The following is a 16641-nucleotide window of genomic DNA, read 5'->3' on the forward strand; positions in this document are numbered from 1 at the left end:
TAATTCTATTCTATTCTATTCTATTCTATTCTATTCTATTCTATTCTATTCTATTCTATTGTTGTACGGTAAGTAGAATTGGAAGCAAAAGTTCAGGGTCCAGCCAGTAGATGGCGCTAAACAGGGCTTGGAGCAGCGATCGCTCTAGGAAGGAATCAAAATGAAGGAAATGGCGGGGAAAGTGAAGCGCTCATAAGTGACTTGGAAGCTGCGGGGAGAAAAAAGGGTTGGGGCTTATTTGCCTCTGAAGTCAAGTTAGGTAAATATTTCCTTTGACTTAATGTTGCTGCGTGCTTTCTCACTTTTATGCACCTTTGCAAAAAGTGGTAATTGTGGGGGGGGATCAGTTAGCCACAATTAAATATTTCATGCTGTTTCTATGCGATGCTGCATTTGTGCCAGCAAGTGGTTCAAAGGAATGAAGGAAGCGAGACCCGAAAAACCTAAGCATGTAATATACAGATGATCCTAACCAAGCCAATTCTGCTTTAATTTGACAGTCTGGTTAGCATCTTTTGCTAAGAAAATGGGTTCCAACAACAAGCTGAGCAAACCCCATCACTTTTAATTAAGACGGGTCCAGTCTGTGAACATCTTAAGATTTGTGTGTTGGTTTTATTCTTTTATTCTTATTTTTTATTTTTCTTATATGTATCCATGTATTCATAACTATGTTTTTACTTATACCTATTATTTTGTAAACAATTGACATAAATAAATAAATAAACAAACAAACTTTAATTCATTTCTTTAGATGTCTGCCTGCAGTTTTATACAGTAATGCATTGTTGGGTAAAGTACTGTTTCTGTGTTGTGTGTATCAAAGTGAAGCCCTTTTGTCTTTCCTACACAACAAGGGATGCGATTCTGAAGACCTAGATTAAATATACTAGCAGATCTCACAAATGATGCTAGAAATGATCCAACTGTCTGCCTTTTCTATCTAGGCTCATTCCAAGGATGATCCTTCGTGTGGGCCTGTGTCCTGGCTTCTCGGATGAAATGGTGCAGGTGCTAAAAGCCAATGGCATCAAAACAGGTAGCTGACTGGGGGTCAGAGAATCAGGAGCAAGTTGTCCCACAATTTAGGGGTTACATTGGCTATAGTGAGCAGAGCAGATTCTTCAGAGAATCCAGTGATCTCTTCCAATTGTAATTTTTTGTGTAGCTAGAAAGTGTAAAGTGGCTGGAAGAACGATCAGGGTGAGATTGAGGGAAGCGATTCAGAGCTCTGATGGGATAAGTTGATTAAGGAAGGAACAAAAATGACTTTTATAAATGGAATGTGTGGGTGACCTTGGGGAAAGAGAGGAGATGCAGCCTAGAAAATAACCAGATGAGAGGCAGGAGCCCACAGTCATTTCAAAGTCAGAGGGGGAAAAAAACTTAGAAAAGACCTGCGCTAACGAATCAAGTAGTTTAAAAAGTGGAGACTGGATGTTTGTCCCAGCAGATTTGCATGATTCTGTTAATGTAGCCTTACAATAAAGTAACATTAGTTCATCTTGTCATGTCTCCTATCTAGTGACTGACAATAAAAGACTGCAAATCCTTTGTTGACTTTTTGCTGAAAATAGATAAAAATAAATAGGGGATTTGGAGATTTATTGATTCAAAAGTTTTGAAGAAGGAAAAAGGAAACTACAATATGTAATTTGGGAAGCTGAAGATTGCAGTTACTATGTTTCTAATTTTTGTAAAGAAGATCAGAAATTGCTTCTTCTATTCCTTACATTTTCTTTCATTATTTCATAGTTACTGTTTTTTCCCATTTTTATTTCTTTATTTTTTATTTCTTTATTTTTTATTTATTTTTGTCAATTGCTTACAAGGTAATAGGTATAAGTAAAAAAAACATAGTTATGAATACATGGATACATATAAGAAAAATAAAAAGAAACAATAGGACAGTACGGTAGGGACGGTAGGCATGTTGGTGCGTTTATGCATACAGGCCTCTTAGGAAAGGGGTGAGGTCAATAGTAGACAGTCTAAGGTTAAAGTTTTTGGGGTTTGGGGAAGAAACCACAGAGTCCGGTAGAGTATTCCAGACATTGACCACTCTGTTGCTGAAGTTGTATTTCCTGCAATCAAGTTTGGTGCGATTAACCTTGAGTTTGTATCTATTGTTTGCTCTTGTGTTGTTATGGTTGAAGCTGGAGTATTCATTGAAGTATTTATGTTTCTGAAGTTTTTATAGCTTATGTAAAATCTTTTATTAAAATTACATTGCAGCTGAAGCTTTTTCCTATTTTTCATCTCCTTTTCTCTTTCTTTCCAAACGTTTTGTAGTGGTTGATCTTGTCTCATCGGATCTGGAGGACATTGCCCAGAAGAATTCCTTATCATACAAGGTGAGTACAAGGAGTCTCTAGAGATGATTATTACATATTTCACCACACAAAATGTTGCATAGTTCTGACTGATCAAGTCCTAATAAAACAAGGAACAAATAAATCTTCCCTGTGACTTCATTGTGATTGGAGGAATATTTATATTTGTTTTGTAGAACTTGAAAAAAATTGAGAAGCTCTTGAAATAATTAATATATCAGGGCTGTCAAACTCCCAGCCTGTGGGCTGGATTCGTCATACGCTGGCCACACCCATGCCCAGTTTAGTGAAGAGGAAAAAAGTCTTGATATGTCACATGATGACGTGAGTTTGACCCCCCTGGTTTATATAGACAGATCTGCAAGGTGATAAGTAAGGGTGTTCATCTTTAGGGCCATGAACATATTAGAGACTTAAAAGAGTAATATGGGTTTATAAAAACTATAATATTTATAATGTAGAGTAGTTTTCCATCTTATAACCAACTGTCTCAGAACTAAGCTACATGAGGGGTTTAAGAGGACCAATGATGATGCAATCAGCAACTGTGGTCAATTGTGGCAGATAAATGTCAATGTCCACACACTGTCTTGGTGTCATTGGTGTCAGCTAGTGCTTCTTGGATAATCAGAAATTACTTGGGGATCTCTTTTCCCCTTCTGTATAATTTTAAATGCATAGTGCTGATTTTCCCCCTCTTCTTCACTATACTGTAATTCAGCGGTCTCCAACCTTTGTGGTTTGGCAGCTTGGCTGGGATGGGGAGAGAGGGAAAATGGGCCAGCGCACATATGCATATGCGATGGCCTGCCACTCGCACGAGTTTAGCTGTGTGCATGTGGCGGGCTGTGCATGCGTGCATGTGTGCCAGCCCACCTGTCATGTGGCCTAGTTGCAGATAGGCCATGGCCTGGTAGTGGGCCATGGCCCAGGGGGTTGGGGTCCCCTGTACTAGTTGATGTTCTGTCAACTGTTGCCCCTTTGGCTCATTTCCTCCTTTCCCCCCTATTGACCTTTTTAGCCCCTTGGTCTCATTCGTTTTTTGGCTCCCCTAATTTTTTTCTTTCTGTCTCAGCCGGCTGTTGAGCAGTACAATGTTGACTTGTAGCTGTTTGAGTTGTAGGCCTGAGGCCTGTTTTATCTAGAGTAAACACCAGGAAAAATAAACATTTAAAATGTTTGCTTTAATTAGGAGGGTAAGGCGTTTTGGTGAGCACAGTGGAGAACAGTATCCCTAATGCTAATTGAGATGCTAATTTATTGGCCTGTATATTGGCCTAGAAGGCCTTTTGTTCATCATGCTGAGTGTTTCCCAATTCTGGCGACTTCAACTCCCAGAATTTTCAATAATCTCCATGCTGGCTGGAGAATTCTGGATATCATACATCAGGAAGTTGCCACAGTTGACAAACACTGCTCCAGCCGCTGGTTGTTTTGACCCTTGTTAATGCTAAACCTGCAGATGGTAAGGGATTGATAATCTTCTGTTACAGACCTTAGTTGCGGTACGACGTGTATTGCTGGCACAGTTTTCCTCCTTCCCAGTCAATGGGGCAGATCTCTATGAAGAATTGAAGCACACCACAGCAATCTTGTCTACTGGAATTGAAAGGCAAGGGGTGATTAATCAGAGCACTGTGTTATATTGAGGGCAACCTTTTATCTAAAACAAACCTCCATTAATTTTTAAGCTCACATATATAAGGATTACACCACAAATGCAGGTGTGGCCTTGTTCCACATCCTTGCAGAGCTAAATACAAGAGCCGTTTTCCATTGGTTTTTTTTTAAACAGAATATAGCTGGTGGCTGTACTTTCACCATCCATTTAACTACAGTTAACCAGACCATGGTTTTACTTCGCTCCATTGCTTATAAATCATGCTAAGTTAAAATGTAGTTCACTAACTTGTGACTCAGTCTGTGTATGGATCTCAGAAGGTCCATACACCTTCTGTATGGCTTCAGTTAGGCTTATTCCTAATGGAATAAGCCATGATTCAGTTGACTCTGGATAAGCAGTTCATGCCATCTCAATCACCATGTCAACTGTTATAATAGCATTGCTGTTAACTGAGGAGGGGCATAGGAATGGGCTGAGACATGAGCCACGTTCCTCGGGCTTCTTTCTCATAGTGTATTGTGGGAGCAAAAGAGGACCACTTACACTAATGAAAGATGAACGGGGAAGGAAAATGTATTGAATTTTAACTGAAAGTTAAATGTGTGGTCTTTATTCTTTTTAATGTTTTATATGGTGTTTTTAAGGAACGAGTAAGCTGCCTAGAATTACCTTGGCAAGATGGGTGGCATAGAAGTTTAATAAAAAAAAATAGAAATTTAAGAGCAATAGCAATAGAACTTATAGACTGCTTCACAGTGCTTTGCAGCACCTTCTAAGCAGTTTCCAGAGTCAGCATATTGCCCTCAATAATCTGGGTCTTCATTTTACCAACTTTGAGCCTGTGAGAACTTATTTTGACAATTGGCAGAATTAGATTGCAATACTGCATTCTAACTGCTGTACCACCGCGGCTCTCTTAAGGAAAGTGCAAGAATAAAAGTAATTATTTACTATTTTAGAGCTGTCTCTTCAATAATAGGTGTTTGAAAAATAATAATTTATTAAATTCATACGCCACCTGAGACCCTGAAATCTGGGCATGTTGAATTTAACCTATTTAATGAGATACAGGAGCTCAATTTAGTGAGCAGAAAATGAGAATTATCAATCCCATGAATATAAACATGAGGTTTAACTGGCAATATTTGCTTTTTCTATTAGATGCGTATCTCACCTTTCCTCCAGAAATTCCAGGTGGTTCTAGGAAAGGCAGGTTATAAATCTAATGAATAAATAAATAGCCATATAGCAACCAAGTAAGGGAAGTGAACTAAGAGATAACGACTGACCTTAAATTGCCCAATTAATTTTCTGTGGTTGAGGAATCTTTGAATATGGATCCAAGTACATTAAACAGTATCTTGCCTGTCATGGATCAGTTCTCTATCCAGATCAACCATCCATTCAGCCCTAGTTTGCTGTAAGTTCATTTCCCCCCTCTTAATATGGCAGAGAATAGTCTTCCCCTTCCAATTGCTTGTAGAAAGATTGGCTTACAATGAATAATCAGGACAGCCATGGTGGTTGGGCATAAGAGCTGTAGCCTGGCATGTTTGAAGGCTTCTGAATTGAGCAAGGTTGGTGGGCAGATGAGCTGCTGTGAAAACTGTGACTTGCCAGGGATGAAACTGGCAGGGTAATCACTCTTTGGTTTGCTTTGCCCTCTCTTTATGTTGGGCAAGCAATAACATTGAATTTCTGAGCCTAAATAGAGACCCTGCTCTGACTGCTCTTTTGTCCTTCGGGAGAGAAGACACTTGAAAAGGAGATACATGTGATAAAGTACAAGATGAACATTGGGATGCATATGTTCTTAAATTCTCATTTTCCGCCCTCTTTTGTTGTTATAGCTTGGACAAACTTCTTGACTCTGGTATATACACGGGGGAAGTGACAGAACTTGTTGGAGCACCCAGTGCTGGAAAAACTCAGGTTGGCTGTTCTTGACCTAGTTGGCTATTGTCTGTTATCTTCTCATTGGACTTTAGGTAGACTATAATCTTATAAACACGCAATATGTATACAAAAATCGTGAGGAAAATTATGTTTTACTCAACCACTGCCAACTTTGGTGGATTCTCCTTTTCAAAGGCCCTACAAGAAATAACTTTTCTGGTTTTGACATTTGTTTTGCTTTATGGTAGCAAAATACTTTTTGCAGCACAGATATGTATATCTATGGAGAATTGTACATTGCAACAAGCAAGATTGTATGGGAGATGGATCCACATTGCTACCAGTTGTCAAAGATATGCTAGCCTCTCCCTGTAGGAGTTTTGACAAGGGATATTAGTTTACCTTATATGAAAGGGGAAGGGCAGGATTTGAAGCAACGTGTCCTATTCTTTAAGGGGCTGAAATCCAGCTTTTCTTGCAGAGATGGGGTTGCCAGAAGATTGACCTGTATGGTATTTCGAGCCTAAGGACATGATAACCTTCCTTTTCCTTGTAGGGACATTGATCAGAGTGCCAGGAGCAGTTTTATTACTAGTACTGGGGAAATTTTCTCTACTGCACTTGAAGGCAGCAAGTCCTTTATCAAATTGGAGAACGTGCTGCAATGGAAGCCAGCTAAAGAAGGAGCTTTGCAGATTTTAATAGTTTCTGATTATGGCTGATTAGTTTTTCCCTCTTGAGGCATAGATCAAAGAATTTCTCTCTGAGTCTGGTTATTTAGCCAGGTTTTTCTGCAACTGGCACAAAACTTTGTTGTGTTGGGTGTAGATGTAGGCGTTTGTGGCTCATTGCACCCTCAGCTAGGTACTTTCCCAAACTGAGCTTGCCCACAAACACAAATTCATTGTAACAATCCATTCCTGCCTCTTTAAAACTTGTCTGTTTTCTGGAGCCTTCTGACTGTGGAAGTAGGGCCTTTTAGTAAAATGCTTGATAATCAAAACCTTGATTAAAAATAGCAAAATCCTTGATTTGGCAGACATCTTTGAGATCTCTCTCTCCCTCCCTCCCTCCCTCCTCCCTCCTGGAGTAGCTTTTATGAATGAGTTTTATCACAAGGGACACAATCTCTACCTCTGGGATTATAATATCAGCTGACCTGCTGTTTGTAGATACGTTGGATTTGGTTTCCTGGAACTCTGTCCAGTGAATCTTTAGACATCAGATATGAAGGGTGAAGATGAAACACAAAATAATGGGAAAGAAAAAGAGGAAAGCATCAAAGCTAGGAGGTTTTAAACTTAGTCTTTGCTCACATATCATGTTAAGATATCCATATGGATCCAGTTTTATGGATCCCTATATCATCATTAGCCAAACCAAACCAAACCACATCATATTGTTCCTATAATAACTGGCTTCAATGGGATATATTTGGGAAGGGAAAAGCACAATGGTTGCTTTTTCTTTTTTTTTTTTTTGGTGTGTGTGTGTGTGTGTGTGTGTCAGTGTAGTGGAACTTTTTCCTATCCATGTGCTGTTGTCTGGGGTAACCTCCAACCCAAAGTTGTTTTCCTTGACCTTTAGTAGCCTGTCCCATGTATTAGCCCAAGTGTAGTAAAAAATTAACTGTGTGGTTTCACTTGTAAGGAGGAGAACAATGGTTTTCCTTTTAAGACATCAAATTGCTTATGAAGAAAAGTAGTATACAGCAAAAAGCAAAAATAACCCCATTATATCTATGCTTAATGATGTGTGTATGTGTGCTAGCAAGCATTGCCTTAGAAAATCTTTCTTTCTGCTTGAGAATTTGGAGGAAGTAGGTGCTCACCCTTGAGGAATTTTTGCAAGACCCACTCAGCTAAATATATTGGATAATGTGCTTGGATGCAGTCTCATCTTGCTTCCATTTGCTCCATATTCTAGCTTTGTGATTTATCACGTTATCTGAACTCCAAATGACTGGCATTTCATGCTCCCCAAATTCAAGATTCGTAATCTGGGACAAATCTTGGGAGTTGAAATCCTAGTTTGTGATTTGCTGGGTTTTGTTTTTTTTTCAAACTTTTGGAAAGTAGGCTATGAAAAAGGCTGCTTTTGTGTATTCTAATTTCAGAAATTACACGAGTCTTAAGCTCTGCCTCTTGTTGTGTCTCTAGGTGTGCCTCATTGTAGCTGCAAATGTATCCCATAATCTCAAGCAGACTGTCCTGTACATTGACTCAACTGGAGGCTTCACCAGTGCCCGTCTACTGGAGTTACTGAATTGCTTAACTGAGGATGAGGAAGAGCAGGTCTGCTGAGCAGAAAGTACTCGGGGGGGGGGGGGGGGGGCGTGTTTGTACCTAGAAGAGTATCTAGGTGGCTTGGTAACTAGTGGCGTAGTGGTTAGAATGCAGTACTGCAGGCTAATTGTGCTGATTGCCACAGTGGATTTGGATTGTTAGAAGTCCATCCACAGTTACAACCATAGCGGCACACCGTCTCTCCCCCACCTTAGCCACTCATTTCCCTGACCGGTGCACAGAAAAGTTGTTGCAGCCCACTGCCTGTTCTCCATCCCACTAAGCCCAGGAGGCCTTGACCAGTTACAGGGCCCACCAGCATGCACAAAGCACTCCACTTACCTTTGTGGATATTTTGCAGCTGCTGATGGGCCTGCCCAGGCTACACATGGTATGGCTTTCCTAATGAGATTGCCATTCTGCAAACAAGCACCATTCTTGTGATCGTTGTTGCTTCTAGGGTGGCCCTATGGGGCCGGATTTAAGCACCCCACAGGCCTTGAGTTTGACACCCCTGTTCTAGGCTGATACCTTAATCACTAGAGCAAAACGGCTCTTCAAATTAGTTTGATTAAAAACAATATTCTGAGATAAACTCTCAACACCAAAAGCAACGATCTGATTTGCTGCTCCAAGATAGTGGGGGGTGAGGCTTTGGTTACACGATTGTGGCTACCCTCTTGTTTTTCTTTTAATCCTCATCTTGGTGTGCATCCCAACTTGACAGGGGCATCCAGGATGTATTACTTTACCTTGTTCCTTACCCCATTACCTTGTAGGCTGAGGCATTGCGGAGAATCCAGGTTTTTCGTGTATTTGATGCCTACAAAATGCTTGATGTGCTGCAGGAAGTCCACAGTTATATGTCCCAGCAGGTAGGTGCTTACTGGCCAATGCTTGTTGTTTGTGGGCTTATCAGAATACACGAGTGCCAGAAGGGTGAGGAGGGCAGGGTGGGTAACATTTTTTTTTTAATATAAATTTTATTGTACATTTTTCCTTAATATACATAACCATTCCAATTATACAATGTCTTTGTGAACTGGTTACATCAGGCCTCCTTTTTCCTCATCATCTTATACATCCTAATTAAGTCTCTCATACAGTATACTCTCTCCATCATGTTATACATCCAATTTATCACTATTATTTGCTTATTTCTACCGTATTACGCTATTGCAATTCTCACTTTATGCACTTTGTACTATATTCTTGAACTGGGTGGGTAACATTTTTTAAAACCAAGGGCCAGCCTGGCTTTTGAGTGGTATGTTGGGGATTTGTACACCAAAAATCATAGGGCCAAAATCAGATTTAAAATTAATCAAGTTTCAGTTTTGGTTTGATTTAACATTAAACTTGAATCAGTGAAATACAATTCATATGCATACTTCTACCTGCTTAATATTCTTCTTCTTGTGAGATAGGCAGCTATGTAAATTGGATTAATAAATTCTGCCTTTTTTTAACCTTAAAAATAAAACTTTCAGAAGATACTACAAGTTGTGTTCCCTGTTTAAAAAAGGCTGGATTGTCATACTGGCTATTATCTCCCACTTTCTCCTTTCCTTTCCTAACCCATTACGTTGAATCCCCACTACAACCTCACCATCACCATTCCATTTAACTTTATCTACTCTCCCAAATTTCTGAAGAGGGCTGTGATTATAGATCTACTCAATATAATTAAAATAGGAAGCTCCCAACCTATTCAGATGCCTTTGATTTAACACTAGTATTTCCTGGTGCAGAATTTAGGCATAGATAGCATAGAGGACATGGGAAGCCATGGTTTTAAACTATAAGCAAAGTTGAGTTTTTGGATGCTTCATCTTCCTCATCTACTTCCCTATTCCATGGAAAGGTACCCTTTGGCTTGTTGTAATTTCTGATTTGTATTTGTAATATATTTCATTTGCCCTTTGCTTTTATTATTCCTTTTTTAAGATTCTCAGCACCTCTGGACCAGTGAAGCTGCTTATTGTGGATTCTATTTCTGCTGTAATTTGCCCTTTCTTGGGACTTCGGCAGCCTGATGGTCAGTCATGCACATCTATCATCACAGAGAATGTTTCTTAATATGCTTCATTAATGTCCTATTGTTTTGCAGAATCATATCCTAGGTGGTCCATAGCATAAAGCAGGTGTGTCCAACCCTGACAACTTTAAGACCTGTGGACTTCAACTCCCAAAATTCCCTAAAGTCCTAAAGCTGCCAAAGTTGGACACCCTGGCTTAAAGAGTTAAAAATAACATTTTGAAACATGGAGGACACTAGGGAGATTAGCAGGGCTAAGAGAACTAAGATCACAAAGGTTCCCTGGTCACATTCAATGTGACAACCTATTTTCTGCATGTTCAAAGTTCTGTAGGAATAAAGTTTCATATGTATGAAGTTGAGTGTAAAAGTATAGTACACAAATATCACAAAATACCACACTATAATACTTAAGGTTCCTTACAGTTGTTTGTTGTTGTTCAGTTGCTAAGTCATGTCCAACTCTTGTGCAACCCAATGGACTTTAGCGCAATAGGCCTCCTCCTGTACTTAATGTCTCCTGGAGCCTGCTCAAATTCATTGCATCGATGACACTATCTAAACATCTTATCCTGTGCTGTCCCCTTCTCCTTTTGCCTTCTGTCTTTCCCAAGATCAGAGTCTTTTCCAGTGAGTCTTCTCTTCTCATTTGGTGATCAAAGCATTTGAACTTCAGCTTCAGTATCAGTTCTTCCAAAGAATGGGATTGATTTTCTTTAGAAAATATTCCTTATGGCATATGACAAGCTGTAAATAGACATAATACTTTAATCTTCACCATTCCATTTTTCTTCTTAGGGTATGATGTGACAGCTTCCACATCTTTTAGTCCCTGTGGCTGGGAATTACAAGAGATGAACCGGGAAACTTTTGTTACATGTCCAGCTCCTTTGCACTAGATTAGTGAACGCTGTCACAGAATGACATTAGACCTTTCATTCATGCTAGCAAGCAACATATTAATTTATAGAGCTGTGGTGGTACAGTGGTTAGAATCCAGTACTGCAGGCTACTTCTGCTGCCTGCTGGCTGCGTGCAGTTTGGCAGATTGAATCTCACCAGGCTCAAGGTTGACTCAGCCAGCCATCCTTCTGAGACTCGTAAAATGAGGTTCCAGATTGTTGGGGGCAATATGCTGACTGTAAACCACTTAGAAATGGCTGTAAAGCACTGTGAAGTTGTATATAAGACTAAGTTCTATTGGCATTCCATCTTTGTTATTTTTATAATTAAATTAAGGTGGTGAACATATCCAACACATCCTCCTCTTCCTATTTTCCCCACAAAACTGTGGGGAAACTTCACACAACCCTGTGAAGTGGGTTGGGCTGAGAGAAAGTGACTGGCCCAAGGTTACTCAACTGGCTATCATGGCTAAGGAGGGACTAGAACTCACAGTCTCCTGGTTACTAGGCTGCTGCTTTAATCATTGGATCAAATTGACTCTCTTTGTTATACTTCTCAGGGGATAAGGTTTATACAAACAACTAAATCCTAAACCTGCATTAATATAATTTCCATGTTTGTTAACCATGCTGTTTCAAAAACAACAACATATTTTAATGTAAAGTGATAATTTGGTTCACAAATGTGCTATCTACCCCCAAGACAAGGTGACAAAATACTTCCATTGTTGACTCAAGCGGAAGCTTACAAGAACTCAGAGAAGCAAATATTAACAGATGGTCCCTCTATCAAATGAAGTCTTTCAGATTGTGGAAAAAAGAAAGTTATACAAGGTCACAAACTGCCCATCCCAATCCAAGGCATCGTTTCCCTATTTGGTCCCTTGAAGGGGCGTTGCATCACAACTATATTCTAAACAAACATTCTTAAGTTCATACTTCTTCCAGCTGATTATTCCAGTGATATTTTTTAAAAACAAATCTGAAGTAATAAATGGTCAAGGCCCTTTATAATCAGAAAGCTAGGTGTTCCTAGCACGTACAATTTTGAAAGGCTTCTCCAGCATGGATGTGAAAGTTTTTCTTGTTTCCCTTCTGCTAGAGAGGTGTATATTTTGAGGCAATCCCCAGAATCTAGGGGAAATACAATGAATAAAGAGAATTGTATAGCTTTAAGTGCGGTGTTCTCTCCATCTCACTTTGTAGGCATGGCCCTCATGATGCATTTGGCTAGGGAGATGAAAACCCTTGCCAAAGAATTTGGGATTGCCATATTGGTAAGTATGTGGCCCAGGCTTTTACTCCTGCTTGCTTTTGGCTTTATGTGTGCATAAGTGCTATAGTTCTGCTCTTCTGGTGTGAGCTAGGTCAGCTAATGCCGCCGCTTCCTTGTTTTTTATTCTAAAAGAAGAATAAATTTTATTCTAAAAAAGGTTTTATTTAAAGTTTAATCTAAAAAAATGGGGGTGTCACGTGGATTCTATAAAACAAAGCATCACTCTCCGGCATTACCTTTGCTCAATGATGCAATTCAACTGGTGTAACAACTGGTTCGGTGATCGCGTGCTTTGCGGGCGTGCACACCATTTAAAAAAGGCAATTTTCAGCTATAATACGTACCTTCTACTGCAGCCCCAGTGAGTAAAACAGCTGAGGCACAGCAAAACCGCTCTGCCGTGCAAATCAGCTGTGCTCCAAGACAAGGAAATAAAGCACAGGAAAGAGCCAGGGTGGATGGGCGGGGCCAAATCACCAGAACTCCTGGTTCACCCAAACTGGTAGAATCCCACCACTGCCTTTACTTCTAAGACTGTTTTTTTCAAATGGGCTTAATAAACCTTTTAGAATACAGGTGGTCCTCAGGTTATGACTATAGTGATGCTTAAACTATCTGTTATCTTTTAGTTGACCAATCATGTGACTAGAGCTGCTGCTGGTGGTTTTAAACCAGCATTGGGTCGCTCATGGAGTTTCATACCTAACACTCGGCTGCTGCTGGAGAAGAGAAAAGTCAATTCTGAAAAAGAAGGTCGAGTTGCTTCTTTGATGAAATCTTCTCGACAGGTGAGAGAACATGTAACAGTTGTCTACACCAGGGGTCTCCAACCTTGGCAACTTTAAGACTTGTCGACCATCTCCCAGAGTGCCTCTGCCAGCTGGCTGAGGAATTCTGGGAGTTGAAACCCATAAGTCTTAAAGTTGCCAAGGTTGGAGACCCCTGGTCTACACTGTGGCCTCCATATATCAAACTTCTCCAACTTAGGGGTGTTCAATTGTTTTGGAAATACATCTCTCAGAATTCCTTGCCAGTATAGCCAATCATTTATCAGCAGTGTAACTTAATAGTTAAGAAGTAGGATGGAATCTTAAGTAGGAGACCTGGGCTCATTCATAATAGCTTTCATATTAAACATCATTCAGATTAAATTTCATTCAGATTAAACTTCATTCATAATAAACATCATTCAAGTCCTTTCCCCCATCCCCAGGAAAATAGTCTTCCCCAAATCTGGCACCTCTGAATGACTATAGTAGGTCAGCTCATCCAAATATAATGAACTGCATGATTCTGAGCCAGCATATTTACTTAACAACAATTCCCCTCAGTCTCAACCTGCATGGCCAGGTTACATGCTGGCTGAGCATAATGAATATTGTAGTCAATGGTTCTGGAAGGCACCAAAATTAAAGAAGGGTTAGTAGAGTTTTAGAGGTACAGAAGGGCTGTGGAGACTTATTATGTGGGTGCACTCTAATGCAAGAGTAGACATGGCAGCATCACTTTTTATCTGAATGTGATAACATTTGTCAGTTGTTGGCACTGGCTGGAGCTGATGGGAGCTGGTACCTAAGACTCTAGAAATGCAACACTGGGGAAGGCTAATTATTAGTACAATTAAGAAATGGGACTGTGTTAACTGTATTAAGAAAGAAGCACAGATAAAAAGATAGGAAGAATTGCAATTTTGTCAGGGACTCTGACTTTGCTTAAAAAGTTACAGCTAATTTGTGGTTTTGAGTTTTGAGCAGAAAACATATCCTGCCTGTCCTTGATCTTAATAGGCATGTAATTGTAATTTAATTTTCAAACATAGCCCTGGAAGGGACAGGGAGCATGGAAAGATTAATTGTTTTTAGAATAATGGGCACATTTGAAGTTTTGAGACATATGGGCGTTTTCACAAAATAGCTCCTATTTTAGTAAATTAACACACCCACTATTTTTTTTAGTTTCTTTGTTTACTTGGGGGGAGGGGACTTTTCTAAACAAAGTTGTAGACTAACAGGCCAATAATTTATTTTATAAGAATGGATAGGTGGCCTTAATTTAGAGAGGCAGTCCTATAAATAGATAACACCCAAGTTCAACATTTTGCTTTTCAGGTTGTAGGAGTCTCAAAGTTTAATTGAATAATTAATAAAGTGTGATGAGGCAGAGAATTGGAATATGTGAGAACGTTGGTGCTTAGTGAACAAATTCAGAAGTCATGTCTCTGACTGAAAGACTCAGCTGCTTAGAGATAAAGTTGGCCTTCCCTTAAGTAAGTTTGGAAGGATATACAGAATATTTCCATCCCAGGATGGGCAGTCTGAGTGACCCAAATGGAGCTGCAGGTATTGCCAATTTGAATTTAGAGTGTTCCAAGTTAAGATTGCCTTTAGAATACATGTAATGGTTTGTTCTGGGAAGAGAAATTTTTTGTCATAAAATAAATCCATTTTTATAAGGTACTGTAGTATAAATCCTAAAAAGGATTAGCCTGTATGACTATTTTTCTCCCTCTCTAAATTTAGACCATACATCTGCAGCCCTGGACAGTATACTGGTAATACACTGATTTGAAAACATACTTGCAAAGTGTGCTTCCCTCAAACCACTGCTGAACATTTAGCTCATTGCTTATCAGTGAGAAGCAGTATAGTAATTCAATAATGAATATTGTTGAAACTTCTACAACTGTAGACAGGTAGTCCTTGACTTACAACCACAATTGTTGGGAACTGGAATTTCCTTTGTTAAATGATGTGGTTGTTCAGTGAGTTGTGTCTGATTTTATTATCTTTTTTTTGCTATGATCTTTAAGCAAATTGCTGTTGCAGGTGTTAAGTGAATCATACATTCATTAATTGAATCCAACCTCCCCTCTTGACTTTGACTGCTGGAAGACCTCTGGGGAAGGTGGCGGTCATGTGATTCCGGGATGCTGCAACCATCATAAATACATGCTAGATGCAAGCCCCTGAATTTTGATCTCATGACTGCAAGGACACTGTGAGAGTCATAAGAGGGAGGTCGTGTCACTTTTTTTCAGTGCTGTTACAACTTCAAATAGTTGCTAAATGAATGATTGTAAATCATGACTGCCTGTAGTAGACTTTTCTGCTATGTACTTGTGTTGGGATTCTTACAGTGTTCTTCTCTTTTACAGGCTTTTGGAGTTCAGGCAGAACTAGACCTGAGGAACTGGGAAGTGAAAAAGGGAAATCCGGTCACATCAGAAGAAGGACTAAATGATGGCAGGAGCGTGTCTTCCTGATTCACTTCCAAGGCTTTTCTGAACATTGCAGAAAGTCTGAAAATGAAAAAAAAAGCAGTTTGGTTTTTAGAGGAACAAAGAATAAAAATCAACATCAGCCTTCTCCTGACAGAATCTGCCTCACTGATTTATTGGATGTCAGCTCCCAGAATCCTGAAAGAACACGACCAACCATCAGGGATGATCTGAAGTCAAAAACTTTTGGTGGACACAGTTTCTTTGGTTGGGACATCCTATTATACTGGTTAATTGAGGAAATGTGCATTGGATTAACTGAAGTCAAGGGTCACTCTCCAGCAATTGCAATTTTTGTAGATAAATGTACAGCTTGTCATTAAGTAAAGGGATATTGAATGGAGTTGTTTATCCGAAGGAGCTTCCATGTTTTTCCCTGTATTACTAGGGTGTATTGACATCCTGATTTTTGCTTTGTGAAATGGACAGGAAACATAGGTACCAGTGGTGGTATTCTACTGGTTTGGTCTGGTTCGGGTGAACCAGTAGTAAAAAAACAGCTACTGGTTCGGCCGAACCGGTATTTTTTATTTTTTTCCTACCAATGATCAGCTGTTCCAACGATCAGCTGTGCCGGAATCCCCCTCACTGTCTTACTGCTTCACCCAGGAGACTTCCTTGAGGCCCAGGAGACAAAAAGGGGCGCGTAGGGTGTGTGTGTGCTGTACCTCCCCACTCCATTTTTTGCCTCCTGGGCCTTAGGGAAGCCTCCTGGGAGAAAAATCGCCTCCCAGGAGGCTTCCCTGAGGCCCAGGAGGCAAAAAAAAAAAATCGGAGCACAAGGGGGTGCTGCAAAAAAACAGAAGAGAAGAAACCACGCCCACCTAGTCAGATGGCCACACCCACAGAACCGGTAGTAAAAAAATATTTGCATCCCACCCCTGGTAGGCACTGTATTGATTGTGTGTCATTTTATAAGCCACCACAAAGGTAGAAATATACATCAAATGAGGCTCTTGTAGACACTTTATATACAGGTTATTTGAAGAACCGGAACTCTACCACTA

General features: G+C 39.9%; 1 protein-coding gene across 4 annotated transcripts; it reads left to right on the forward strand.

Annotated features, from left to right (window-relative positions):
• The first annotated feature begins 137 nt into the window (after nucleotides 1-137).
• On the forward strand, nucleotides 138-15977 carry RAD51D (RAD51 paralog D). Of its 4 annotated transcripts, none has more exons than XM_026708682.2 (11): nucleotides 138-259; nucleotides 948-1039; nucleotides 2293-2354; nucleotides 3827-3945; nucleotides 5808-5889; nucleotides 8013-8147; nucleotides 8918-9013; nucleotides 10086-10176; nucleotides 12288-12358; nucleotides 12987-13145; nucleotides 15512-15977. In XM_026708682.2, the coding sequence occupies exons 2-11, from the start codon at nucleotides 961-963 to the stop codon at nucleotides 15617-15619; spliced, it is 1002 nt and encodes a 333-aa protein (XP_026564467.1). In that variant the 5' UTR covers nucleotides 138-259; nucleotides 948-960; the 3' UTR covers nucleotides 15620-15977. The 4 variants fall into 4 exon arrangements, with proteins under 4 accessions (XP_026564467.1, XP_087783449.1, XP_087783454.1 ...); XM_087927323.1 differs by having other exon boundaries at nucleotides 145-196; XM_087927328.1 differs by lacking the exon at nucleotides 3827-3945 and having other exon boundaries at nucleotides 147-259.
• The last annotated feature ends 664 nt before the right edge of the window (nucleotides 15978-16641 follow it).

Source organism: Pseudonaja textilis, chromosome 1 (assembly GCF_049901715.1).
Source record: "Pseudonaja textilis isolate UNSWEBS1 chromosome 1, rPseTex1.2, whole genome shotgun sequence".
Classification (NCBI taxonomy): Eukaryota; Metazoa; Chordata; class Lepidosauria; order Squamata; family Elapidae; genus Pseudonaja; species Pseudonaja textilis.

What these genes read in the sequence shown, in the direction of transcription:
- RAD51D (XM_026708682.2), top strand. Translation starts at nt 961, where the DNA reads ATGATCCTTCGTGTGGGCCTGTGTCCTGGCTTCTCGGATGAAATGGTG. An exon ending in CCAGTGCTGGAAAAACTCAG is followed by an intron (nt 5,890 to 8,012) that starts GTTGGCTGTTCT and finishes TTGTGTCTCTAG; the next exon opens with GTGTGCCTCATTGTAGCTGC. An exon ending in ACAGTTATATGTCCCAGCAG is followed by an intron (nt 9,014 to 10,085) that starts GTAGGTGCTTAC and finishes TCCTTTTTTAAG; the next exon opens with ATTCTCAGCACCTCTGGACC.